Here is a 13629-nt window from a genome sequence, read left to right as displayed (position 1 = left end):
AACTCCCCAGGACTTTTCCTGCACGGCTTTTGCCACAGCAGGCATTGGCGGCGGCGGCAGGGAGTCCCGGAACTCCCCGAAACTTTTCCTGCGCGGCTTTTGCAGTGTTTGCCTTCCTTCACATGCGGTGCACATGTGCAGCAGCCCTTGGAAATCTGCTCGCCCTGCCGCAGCACTGCTGCCCCTCTCAGCCCCATCGCAACAGCTCCATCTACCCGAAGGGCCACCCACCGACCCACTGGCTGGGCCGGAAGCAGCATGTCTCCCGTCACAGGCTGCATGTGTGCCCTGACCTTGGAAGGCAAAGGTGTGGGGGACTGCTGGGAAGGCCACGTGGAAAGCAGTAAAGCATGCCAGGCCTCAGGGAAGGGAGTAGGCTGCTAGCTCCCTTCCCTACGGCCAGGCGGCCCTGACATGCTTGCCTGCCTTCCATGCGCCCTTCCCGGCAGTCCCATGGCCAGGCCCACTTGCCTGCTTCCTCCCCCACCACCGCCTCTTTGTTCGGCTGCTTACCTTCCGCAGCGGCTGGTCCAGAGCGGCCCTCAGCCAACCGCCGCTGCTGGAAAGCTTTCTCTGAAAGAAAGCTGCTGCCATCGCCACCTTGTTCTTCGCATATGCACATCCCATTGGAGTTGCAAGGCAATGGGATGTGCATGCATGAAGAACATGGTGGCGACGAACAGGTAAGTGGGACCCTCACTTGAATATAAACCGAGGGGGGCTTTTTCAGCATAAAAAATGTGCTGAAAAACTCGGCTTATACACAAGTATATACGGTAATTAAACTTTACTGAATTTGCTATTAGTGTACGTGTGTGCAGGAGCCTGTTAATCCTAATGTTCATTTTGTAATGTTTCATGGGAACAAGATATACATACTGAATGCGAAAGTTAAACATAGCGATCCTGACATTACATCTGTTTGTTTAAACATTGGACTTTTTCGGAACATCTATGTAAAACTTAGCTCATAAACAATTGCAATGCCCTATTTTGTCACTTCTGAAAATGCAATTAGTTTGTACTCTTTTAAATATATGCAAATTCAATCTGTCATATTTCAGAGTGTGTGGTTTTCATACCTTAGTAGTGGGAACCTTTTTTGGTGGCCCAGATTTAGCTGTGTTCTCTTTCATATCCTTGTCTCCTGCAGCGCCAGAAAGAACTGGAGTCTTGCCAGGAACAGCTTTGTTTTCTTTTCTATCAGCTCCTCCACTGACTTTACCTCCACCAACCAACTCTATTTTTTCAGCACACTCTTTAATCTAGTAGGCAAAATTAGATTAACATAAAAGCATTAAAATAAAAGCATTATCTAGCAGTTGCTAAACCCTTCTAAATCCTTGACAAATGTCATAAATTATTGCTACAAAAATTACAGTTCTTATTGCCTATATTGCCCCTGAATTATTTGGATTTTGAAAAGAAGCTCTTTTCAGTTCTGACTTTTATTATATTTACACAACATTTAAATCATTTTATAGTCTGAAGGCTGGACAATTAGAAAAGTTTTAATCTGCAACATCTGCCTGCTCTCTTTCCTTATCAGTGGCCTGAATGTCTAAGGCCTCAGGAGAGCCAAGTGCATTCTTCAGAGGAAAGGAAAAAAACAAGAGCACCAAAGGGAGCAACCTAAGGTGCTTGCCAACCAGGAAAGAGAAAAAGAACTGCAAGAATAATCTTGTGAGATGAAGGAGCTCATTACCAAGCAACCTGAGGAGGGATGTAAGTGCTTAGGAGAAAGAACAAAGTCAAAGTGATTAAAATGCATATGCATTTATGCAAAGACCTCCCTTACAGAGGAACAGGAGCATGCTTCCAACTTTTCAAATGGCCATTTTGCAGTCAACATATTAAAAGTTGAAAATATACCCTCACCTGCTAGCTTCTTTGCCTTTATATATAATAGATGACAGGTCAAGTTAGTTGCAATTAGAGGTAGAAGTTTATAAATTTGGGGCATGCTTCGCAAGTGACAGGGAGAACTAATATTGTTCCAGGGGATAATGAATATATATTTGTATGTGTCTCTTTTTTAATGCACATTTTTTTTTCTTTTCTAATGTTTTGCCTATCTATCTTTGTTTGGTTTTTGTACAATTTTTCCCTGGGAGGGGCGGGGAGAGTCTGTATTTTACCTTAATTTTCTGAAGAAAATAATAATTTATTTGAAAAAAAAAACAAATTTGCCCATGGCCCCTTCCCAAGACTGAAATTCTGCTATTTCATATGCCCAACATAACATAAGCTTTAAATAATGAAAGGTTCACAATTTATCTGATAGAAATGACTTCACTATTTTACAGAACCTAAAACTCATATCATGTTCAAAAATAGCAAGTCAGAACCTCACCTATTTATCTATTGAAAATATTAATAGTTAACCCCGACTTATTCTCAGGGCTCCTTGAATAATGTCATATTTGAACCCTACTACAGACTTGATGATTTAGTGTTACTTACCCGATCTAGTTTCAGTTTGTCCACATCCGTTAGAAAAGGATTCACAGTTTTCTCACCTGCCACTTTTAGGGCAGTGCCCAAGGCTTCAAATGCAGCATCTCTAACCTCCGGAGCCGAATCATTAATATGCTGTGGTGAAAAAACAAAATCTGAATATTCTGCTTGATGGAGCTTTGATTCACAGAATCCTATAAAGCAGTGGTTCCCAACCTTTGTAGCTTGGCGGCCTGGCGGGGAGGAGGGAAACATATGTGCGCAGCTCGACTTATGGCCCTGTTCCGAATAGGCCTCAGTCCAGTAGTGGGCTGCAGCCCGGGGATTGGGGACCCCTGCTACTATAAAGCGAAAGATGGTGAAAACATGTTTTCACCCATTTCTCTCCTCTGAATTGATTTGTATTTTACATAAAGCTCGGCTTGGAACCTCTCTGTGCTATCTTCAGCTGAACCAAAGTGGAGGGCAATGAAGAAACTGAATTCAAAAATATGAATCGGTTACATGGTTTTCTCCTTTCTTGGATATGAGAGAGATATTTATATATTTATTTATTTAAATTTATTTGCTACACATCTTGCAGTACTCTGGGTAGCTACCATTCTTTTTCTTTTGTTCTGCATAACACTTCTGTCCTGCCTAGATAAAAGTTCTTCCACGATATATGTCAATATTTTTGAACTTCCCACCTTACATATTAGTAAAGGATACCTTCCAGCAATGGAACTATCTCCTTATTTCATTTCAAATGCAAGTTTTGCAGATGATTTTATTTTTTTTTACCTTGAGGAGAGCAGCGCAGAATGGTTTCAGGAGACTTTTGGGAAGGGTAGAAGGAGTGCAGTGACGAAAGCTTCGTGCAATGAAGAGAGATGTCTGCTGCTTGATAGTTGGGTTTTTGTTATCCATTACAGCAAAGATATCTTCACTCAGGTTTTGTAATGTGGTCTAAAATATTTGGACATGAGAGATTCACTTTGACTATTCAAGAAGAGCCTATTAATCTTGTTCAGAGTATTGGTATCAATTCACTTACAGTAAGAAAGATCGCATCAATGGCTTCTTGCAAGGCTTGCACGACCTGAGGCTTTTTTTCTTTGAACTTCTCCAGAATAGTTGGGACAACCTATTGAATATTATCAAGATGTTGTTACAAATTGTGCATCTACTCCAGTGTCAGTTGTAATACAAAGAAATCTTCATCACCATCCCATACAAAGGACAGAGGAAATAATTGAATCACACTAAAAGTTCATTACATCAAGAAACACTCTGATACTACAATCTAGCTAAAACAGCTTTTAAAAAGAAAAATGCTGTTTTTAAAACTCTTACTTATTTCAAACTACTACTTCTAGAAACATTTTTCCTATCTTCCTGGCAGGGCCGGATTTAGATGAAAAGAGGCCCTAGGCTATTCCACTTATGAGGCCCTTTCACCTATAGTGAAAGTGTAATTTTAATTTTGCTAACAATTTGAATGTAGGCCCCTCTTGATCTTGAGGCCCTAGGCTGAAGCCTAGTTAGCCTATAGGAAAATCCGGCCCTGCTTCCTGGATATTCTTTTGTTTTAATAAAACAAAATCCACAAGAAAATTTGCTAGAAATATGATAAAAGGAAGATTTAACACCCATTCAGTAGAAATCAGTATCAGCCTGGTGGCCAAATTCTAGTCTATTCCTCATTCCACAATTAATTTTACACACAGAGAATTCAAAAGCAAATGCTGAGCACATTATACTCACATGACCAGCATATTGTCCAAATTTCTTCCTGAGACCAGCGGCTAGTCCAGCAAGGCATTTGGCAGCCAAAGCAACCAACATCACATTAGTATCCTTTCCAACAACCTGGAAAGAAAGAGTATCACAATTTAATGGTGTAAAATTTCAAAATGTATTCTGAACAAATTAAAAATAATTTCTCATGCCATTCACCTAAATTAATATTAAACTATCTAGCAGTTACTCTCCAATTTGACAGCCCACATACATAAAGAATGGGAGAGAGGTTGTTCTCCCCTGCCACTTTCCTATACACTCACAAAATATGTTCCATTTGGTGGAGTATAGAAACCTAGAGTGTGCAAATAGAGAAGAAAATAGTGTTTCATGAGCACAAATTCTGGATTTTATTCTGCATAATAAGTGTTGGAAACCACAGATTTTGGACAATTTATTAGTGCTAGCTGATTTACTATCTGTTTAAAGAGTTCAAAAACGTGTTCAATTATATTTATTTCTATTTCTATGCAATTAAGATCTCACTCATCATCCACTTAAACCTGTGAGCAAACATTATAATTAAATACTATATTTACCAATAAAAGATTAAAGGCTCCTTATAACTATACTAATACTGAGACCTTGTATTTAGATTTGAGAGGTCCATTTGGGTAATACAGAGAATCTTGCCTTCTTAAGAGCTTTCACCAAGTCTGCATAATCTCCAGCTTCCAATCTTGGATTTTTAACTAGCACTTCTACTGCTTCCAAAGCTTCTTTTCTTTCCTGCCACTTTTTGGCCTCCTGCAAGGCAAACCATTAAAGATATATGAGATATGCATTATTGAAAGTGATACGTTCTAGTCACATATCATTTCCTATTTGTATAAGGGAAAAATACATGCACATGCTTTCATGGTTTCCATGCTTTTAGAAACAAGGAAGTACTGTACTTTAATTTACCACTGTGTTTTCACATTGATCTACTGCAATTGTTCCCAATAAGTAATACTTCCTAGTCATGACAACATATAAATTCAGTAGCAGAAAAGAGAAATTATTTGGTAGATATTTTAATGCACACAGTATTGATGCAAAGGGAAGTTACAGAGATTAAGATTAACATTGTTTTGTCTCTACTTACTATTTTGTCATAGAAATCCTTAGGAAGTTTGGAGAGAATTTCAACAGCTTCCAAAAGTTCATAAGCATCAACTTGTGGAACATCCTCATCACCATCATCACCTCCTATGGAAAGAGCTATTAGACACAGCCAAGTACAGCCAGTTACACAATACATTTTACTAATCATATGATCAAAACGCTCAGAATAAGGACTTCTGTGCAATTAATGATACTGTCTAGATACTGATATGCATCTAACTTCTTTCTGAGTTTATGCTTTTTGGTGAGTTTTTCTTTTTTTTAAATAACATCCTCAAGGTTGAAGTTCCGGATCAAATATTACCTCCATCTGCATCTCCGCCAGCTGCCTGCTGTTGCTCAAATTTTGCTTTCATTTCTTGCTGGGATCGCAGAAATCTGGACTGCTTGGGAGTAGATGATGGTAGTTTGACCCATTCTTCTTCCAGTTCTTTTAACTACAAAAATTAAAATAGCCAAAAGATGCATAAACACAATCTTGACCCCCTGATGCTTGGACTATTCCCTGCTTTCAAAGGGGTATAAAAGCATAGCTCTTTAGGAAGGCTTTTGAGGATAAAAACTACACTGACCCAATATATACTGCTATGGGTTAAGGGGCACTGCTGTTACTGTAGTGGCTTTTAAAACTATTTTTCTATCCCCCCCCCCTCTATATATAGGCTTGCTATTAGCCACTCAAGTGTTATGATTAGGGTAACATGCAAGCTGGAGGAAGTAATTGATTACATGAATACAATTGATTATAAATGATCTGCTACTGAAAGAAGGCCTACTAAGAACGTTAGTATATTATATGACTTCAAAATCTTTTTGCTGACATAAGTATTTGCTGCTTAATAATTAGCACAGGTTCCAGGAGATAACCCATCTTTTAAAGCTTGATATTGGATGATCAGCTGTTAACTCTTAGTGCAAGATATCACCAGTTTTTCCAAGCCTCTTGAAAGATTCAATATGAGATTTGTTAGAACTCCAGTTGTTTGTCTTGGAGCTCATGCCTATTTTATAAAGTTTCCTCCACTAAAATTGTATCTAAAAGAAATATTTTCCAAAACAAAACTTTCAATTATTGAAAACATCTCAGAAAAAAATATATTTTCTTCTGTTTAGTGGTAAACTTCCTGTTAAGATTATCAAACATTTGCCCAATTTACCTGAAGAGAATTTATGTTCTGTAATGGAGGTCTAAGAGCATCCTTAATCCATCGATAAATCTCAATTGCAAGGAGTTTGGCTTCATCTCGAACCGCTTTCTCTCGAGATTCAAAAAGTTTTGGCAACACTTTGATTATTGGCTTCAGGGTGATTATTTTTGAACCAAATTCACTGAAATATATACATGCAATTAGCTACATTATGCTATATTAATGTACAGTCGGTGACAAATATTTAGTGTTCTAAACATTATAGCAGTAGCAATTAGATTTATATACTGCTTCAGTCACTAAGCAATGCAATCATAAAGGGTGACATTTTGTGACCAGGCCTTTATTTAAAGACCACCGATACCGTTCTGCAAATATCACATGTGATTCTTACAATGTTTCAAAAGGTGCTGAGAGCTTCTAAAACCTCATGAAAAGGCTGTGCCCACTGTTCTCATTCTGTTTCCAGAACATCATGAGAAGATCACCCACAATTCTGAGAACACTGGGAATCTTGTGAGATTTTAGAAGGCCTCAGGAGTGATGAGACCAGCCTTGAGCAGCCAGCAACTGCCTTGCACAGGGCCAGGCTGGGCATGCTTTGTCAGTCGTTGGAAGAAGCCAGCGAAGGTTACAATATACCACTGGAATGGTGGTCTGTAACATGAGGCTTGAGATGACAGTCCTTGGCTTTGGGCTGAAATAGATGCCCACGGATAGCCGGCTAAGACTGTTGAAGGCCTCAGGCCTCTATTTCAGTTTAGCACTACCACCACTAAGGAATGCTACTATCCCAGAGCAGCCAAAAGAACAGAGATGGGGGTGTGATAGGCAAGTGGGTAAGTGCAGGTGATCTGCCAAAAGTTGAATTTTGACATGACCGTGGCAGTATCTTTGGAGATTGAGCATAAATACCATTCTTTCAGTGCCACCCTTTAATAGTCATAGCTTGAGGAATACTCCATCCATACAAGTATTATGCCCAGAGAAAAAACTAGGGCTTCTATGCCATCTACAGTTGAGCATTTAACTTTCTATGTAAGTGGTTTTTGCACTGCTTTTGGGGGATTTTTTCCATCCACTTTTTATAGCCCTCTAATTTCTGATGCTGGTTGGCTTTTAATGTAAATCAAGGTTGCCTATGTGCTAACATATGGTCAGGCAGACTAAATTACAGTATTTAAATGGATTCCTTCCCATTTCTTCATTTCTTGCTAGAGTTCAGTCTTTCGTTAAGCTGCATCAAATATCAACAGCAGTTGATTTCGTATACTAAGTCATAAAGGAACTTAATTTTGTTATGAACACATCATATAAACTTAAAGGGCAATGTATGCATTCTAAATATTATATGAAGTAGCTTTTTTCCACTGTCCACTTAAATGGAAAACAGCAATAGAGAATTTAATTAGTCATAAGAAACTCCCTTCTTAGAAAGCCTGAATAAAATTTTCATTAAATCTTACCTTAGTGCTTTTCTCAGTGTCTCTATGCATGCCACTATAATCTTGGGGTTCTTGTTGTCCAAGCCTTTAAGCAGTTCTTCTTGCACCACTTCCCCTTTCTCAATTTCAATAAACATGAGGCATATATCTATGCCTAGTTCCTTTGCTCTAGCTTTAGGCTGATTGAACACTTTATTTACAACTCCAGATACCACCTCACCTGTTGTTCTTTAAAAAGGAAGAAAGGTAATAACAAGAATTAGTTGAAAACAGAATGAACAATTTGATTCTCTCTCATTGACCTTATAGCAATAATGTCAATTTCATTAAACACAGGGTTCTTCAGTATATTGTTATATTTATTACAATTTATTGAGGATAGATTGGTTTTGATGCATTTATGAAATATATCTAAGAATTCTGGAAATCTGAAAAATTTCTCTGAAATGTAAGATTTTTTTTTCCATTCAAGGATACTTATTAGTAACCTCATTCATACACATTACTCAAATGAAGCCAGAGTTTTTTCTTTTAGGATTAATGGATAAACAGTTAGAAAAAGCCATGGAAAATTATCTCAATATATTATCACAGCAGCGAGATTACTGTATGCACCGAGTTGAAAAGGTTTGACGTTACCCAAAATGGAGGAATGGTTGCTGAAGTTGATAGATTTTGCTGACATGGAGAAATTAACTTCTTTGATTTTTTTTTTTAATTTGATTTATATGCCGCCCTTCTCCGGAGACTCAGGGCATCTTACAATGCGCTAAGTAATAGCCTTCATCCTTTTATACATTTTATACAAAGTCAGCTTATTGTCCCCACAACTGGGTCCTCAATTTACCTACCTTAGAAAGGATGGAAGGCTGAGTCAACCTTGAGCCTGGCGGGATTCGAACCTGCAGTAATTGCAGGCAGCTGGTCTTAATAACAGGGTGCTTTAGACCACTGTACTACCAAGGCTCTTAGGGAAAAGACATTATGTACCATATTTTTCGGAGTATAAGACACACCTTTTCCCCCCAAAAAAGAGGGTGAAAATCTGGGTGCGTCTTATACTCTGAATGTAGCCCCACCCAGCTTCTCAAATGGAGGTTTCTGAAAAAAGCATCAGAAACAAAGCTTCAGAAAAGAAGCCCCCAAACAGAGCTTCAGAAAAAAAGCCCCGAAACAGAGCTTCAAAGGCTTTTTTTCTGAAGCTCTGTTTCAGAGGCTTTCAGAGGCAGGAAAAAAAGTTTTTTGGAGTTTCAGAAGTTTCAGAGGCAGAAAAAAAAAGTCCCCCCATCCCCCCCCAAAAAGGCACAGAGCTCACAACCAAAGAACCTGTTGCTAAAATTCACCTCTGGGAACAGCTGATTGGGGGTATTCTGGAAGGCCGATCCATCTGCCAATCAGCTTTTTTCTTATTTTCCTCCCCAAAAATTAAGGTATGTCTTATACTCCGGTGCGTTTTATACTCCGAAAAATACAGTACATTTATTTTTGATTAGAAGCCTTTTATGGACTTTTTGTGTAAAAATGAAAACAAATGAATTTGTAACTTCTGGTTTCAATGATTAGATGGGATATTTTAATAAAAATTATACACTAAAAGACCCGATTCATAAGCATGCATGTTGAGCACTTCATTACTACATTTTACAGACAGCTCAAATGCATGCATTGTGTTAAGTGAAAAATATTTTTATAATGTGAAGGGCCATTACAATGTGTAGTGATTATTTAATTACTCTAAAATTGTTCTAGAAACAAATATGACTATTGTAAGAGTCAGACAATTATCAACATAAATTATCTCCTCCAACATTGGTACCCATGCAGTAGGCAAGGCATCAGTTTTTATTTGATTAAAGAAAATCATTTAAAAAACCCAAACTGGGGATTAAATGACTGATGTATTGTAGGCATGTTCCAAAAAGTTTTATGGTATAGATTTCATTGTATAATTTTAGCCTCATGGCTCTGAAATTTTTTTTCCAAAGTATTGTTCTAACTCCTATAATGTTTGAAACTGTTCAAAGTTGATATATAAATATAATTTGGGATCTTAAGGTCATTAGTAGAAGAAAGAGTTCTTCTAAGGTACAAATACAAATAACTTACTTTCCTGCTACATGAGCATTTTCAACATAAGCAAGTGCAGCTTCTAATCCTTTTAGCTGAACTACTGCATTTGAGTCTGTCACAAATTTCTTTATAAGTCCAAGGTATTTGGACCATTCAGGGCTCTTTTCATCATCTATTTTCTCAAACAGCTTCAGTGCTTCTTCATACCCATTTAATCTGGCTTTCCATACCTAGAAAGATAATGGAAATAAATTAAATCCCTGTGTGACCCAAAAGAATTATATGCTATTCTCTTATATGACCAACTATATATTTTTATTACAACCAATACTGAGGTACTATAGTTTTCCCTCTTAAGTATTCAAATCATAGGTATCCAAATACCTACTAAAATTCTGCAGCATTCATCAGATGTAGTATATGCAGTCCCAAGAACACATTTGAGGAGTTCTGAAACTACTTTAGTCCTGATTGATTACAGTACAATACAATCATACAAATCAGTGAGGAAATTTCTATCTCATCTGAACTATCATATACAAAGTTAATAATCTTGAAAATAACACAAACTGAGGTTTTCTTCACAAATCTAGCAATATGTTTTATTCCCCCTCTTCAGACCTCCGCATCATTCTTGTCATGCCTCCAAAGTGCTGCCACCATATGTTGACTTCTGTTGCAAATTGCTGTGAGATAAGGGAAGATACAGTGAAGGGGAGAAAAGAGGAGGAGGGAGAATAGAGGATCACTTTTTTTTTTTTACTAGTTCTCCTTTCCAACAAACGCTGTCTGATATTTGTAAGCTATTTGAATATTTTTTTTAAAACAACACATGACATGCCCTAAATAAATATCATTATAGTAAACTTATAAAAACATTAAGATGCATAAATAATAACTTATGCTACTAATGTTGCTATTTTTTCCCAGTTAAGTTATTTCAACAATTTAGAAACATGGAAAACTGATGGCAAAAAAAGATCTAGTGGTTCATCTAGTCTGCCCTTTGATGTTTTTTCTTGTTTTTGTTTTCTTTTGTTTATTTATTATTTTGAATTTTTAAATTTTAATTTAGATTATTAAACTTCTGTAAAGATATGAAGAAATGTTTTGTAGGAATTATCTATGTAAGAAATATGAAATCACAGAAAAAAGAGAAAATGCTAAGAAGATGCAATAAGCATCTACATAACTTCATACATCTCTTATTGCAAAACTGGTTAAATCAGTCATAGGATTCCCTTAAACTAGGAGGCCATACTGATATCCTTCCTGTACTTTTGTGCCATCTGTTTTCTGCTAATTGTCCAAGATGAAAATGGCATGCTATAAAACTGAAATCAAGCAACTTTTTCTCTCACAGAATAAATCTTGGATTATTGTTACAATCAGCATGACCATGTAACAATATCCAACCTTTCTTTTTCATCCCCAAAATTGGGGAAAAGCACTGGAGCCAGTCCCAATCATTATTAAACTTATAATTTTAGAAATGGAAGAAACTATCCATGGCCTCATTGTAATTTGTTGAAAAAAATTATGTACAATGAAAACAAAGTTCAACACAAAGAAAATATTTTAGTAATAGTTTGAAAGTTGGTCCAAAATGAATATGTGGAATTGGAGGCAGTAATGATTTAATCTCAAACTGTTGCCTGGCTAATATAGATACCACCAGAGCGAAAAAATGAAATAAAGAGTTTGGGGCTTTGTGGAAGCTTGCAAAATAATAATAATAATAATTTCCTAGAGAGAAAAACTAGGACCGGTTAAATTTATCATTTTAATCATTATGCCAATCAAGTATTATGTTTTGAGAAAATGACTTCAGTTTTATAAAACATACCCTGTGAAGCAATGAATGATCATGTAGTCTGTCTGCTGTTTTCTTTTCTTCCCCACATGCTGATTAAGTAAGCCAGATCCAGGTTCACATATAAACTAGAGCACTTTTTAGAAAACAGTTTATTTTCACAACTGACATTTCTAACCCATGAGCCATGGGTAACAAATTCAATTTTCTGATGTCATAAAACATAATTAAATTATATCAATGCTTAGTATGATATGTGAATCCAGCTGTTTCTTACAGCAACTAAAACAGGCAAATATTATCCAAACAAACCTGGTATGCATGAGGAGGGGAAGAAGTTTCTAACTTTCTTTTTCCAAATTCCTAAGTTTTCTGAAGAACCTTTTAGTTGTACAATGTGACAATGAATCCACCTTTTCCAAAGTACCACTATATAATTTTTCATTGATCATTTGTGAATTTTTCATGTTTAGAATTTTAGCGGAAGCGTGTACATTAAGATCACACTAAAGAGAGATGTGATGGCAAAATGTTTAGGAACACTTGCACAGACAGCGAAAATATGAACTTAAAGAACCTTAATTGGATAAATTAATGATTTTGAAGAGACACAAATTATATCAGCTACAGGACAAAAAGATGAATCCGGAAAAATTTAGAGAAGGACAACTGCTCTGAAGCAAGAGCTAAACTGTGGAATCTTATTTTTGCAAAAACATTAAAAGCTATAAATATATAAACAGACCACCATTTAACATTTGCTCTGATCATCACTCACAATTACTGGGTGACAGGGCAGAAATGCAATTTTCTTAAACCCTAGATTGATCTAGATGAAAGCATATTTATAAGAAGGTTTGCTCCCAACCAAAAAACAAGAATTTCTATTGTTTTGTTACTCTAAATAGATAAATAAAAAATAAATGTCACAGTGTAGTCAAGACAAATGCAGATAGTCCTCGACTTATGACCACAATTGAGCTCAAGTTTTATCTTGCTAAGTGAGAAATTTGTTAAGTGAGTTTTGCCCCATTTTACGTCCTTTACTGACACGTTTAAGTGAATCACTGCAGTTGATAAGTTAGCAACACGGTTGTTAAGTGAATCTGACTTCCCCGTTGACTTTGCTTGTCAGAAGGTTCCAAAAGCTGATCACGACCTCAGGATGCTGCAACCATCATAAATATAAACCAGTTGTCAAGCACCTGAATGTAAATCATGTGACCATGGGGATGCTGCAATGCTTGTAAGTGTGAAAAATGGTCATACGTCACTTTTTCAGTGCCATTGTAACTTTGAATGGTCACTAAGCAAACTGTTGTAAGTAGAGGACTAACTGTAGTTCCTGTGGAGACATTTTCAAACTTGATCAAATGCATTTTATTTATTTATTTATTTATTTATTTATTTATTTATTTATTTATTATTTATTTATTTATTATTTATTTATTTATTTATTTATTTATTTATTTATTTATTTATTATTCAAACTTCTATACCGCCCTTCTCCTTTCGGACTCAGGGCGGTGAACAGCCAAAATAAAAACATTTATACATAACATTGCAATTAAAAATAGATTTAAAATAATTAATAAATTTGGCCCATAATTTAAAACTTGTCAATTTAAAATCAGTATCAAAATTTTAAAACCAACCCTAAAATCAAGACAGACCGGCTAACTGAAAAAAGTAAGTTTTTAGGGCCCGACGAAAAGTCCGGAGGTCGGATATCACTCGTATCTCTGGGGGTAGATTGTTCCAAAGGGTAGGTGCCACCACAGAAAAGGCTCTCCTCCTGGGGGTCGCC

General features: G+C 36.6%; 1 protein-coding gene across 12 annotated transcripts in view; it reads right to left on the bottom strand.

Moving 5' to 3' along the window:
• Window positions 1–13629, bottom strand: part of CKAP5 (cytoskeleton associated protein 5) — a 67290-nt gene that overhangs the window by 38766 nt on the left and 14895 nt on the right. For all 12 annotated transcript variants that reach the window (XR_015731504.1, XR_015731506.1, XM_087883117.1 and 9 more), the window contains 11 exons: window positions 10046–10239; window positions 7961–8167; window positions 6504–6675; window positions 5651–5783; window positions 5327–5430; window positions 4873–4986; window positions 4204–4308; window positions 3494–3583; window positions 3241–3405; window positions 2464–2592; window positions 1083–1265 (listed from right to left, as the gene is read on the bottom strand). Coding sequence is in view for 10 of the 12 variants with exons in the window: in XM_087883117.1 (XP_087739243.1) it covers window positions 1083–1265; window positions 2464–2592; window positions 3241–3405; window positions 3494–3583; window positions 4204–4308; window positions 4873–4986; window positions 5327–5430; window positions 5651–5783; window positions 6504–6675; window positions 7961–8167; window positions 10046–10239 (1596 nt within the window). In the remaining 2 variants the exon portion in view is untranslated. The remainder of the gene's footprint in view (window positions 1–1082; window positions 1266–2463; window positions 2593–3240; window positions 3406–3493; window positions 3584–4203; window positions 4309–4872; window positions 4987–5326; window positions 5431–5650; window positions 5784–6503; window positions 6676–7960; window positions 8168–10045; window positions 10240–13629) is intronic.

Source organism: Pantherophis guttatus, chromosome 1 (assembly GCF_059756535.1).
Source record: "Pantherophis guttatus breed Tessera chromosome 1, ASM5975653v1, whole genome shotgun sequence".
In the NCBI taxonomy this organism is placed as follows: Eukaryota; Metazoa; Chordata; class Lepidosauria; order Squamata; family Colubridae; genus Pantherophis; species Pantherophis guttatus.
Note: the sequence above shows the minus strand (reverse complement) of the source record. Positions and strands in the feature narration are given on the sequence as shown.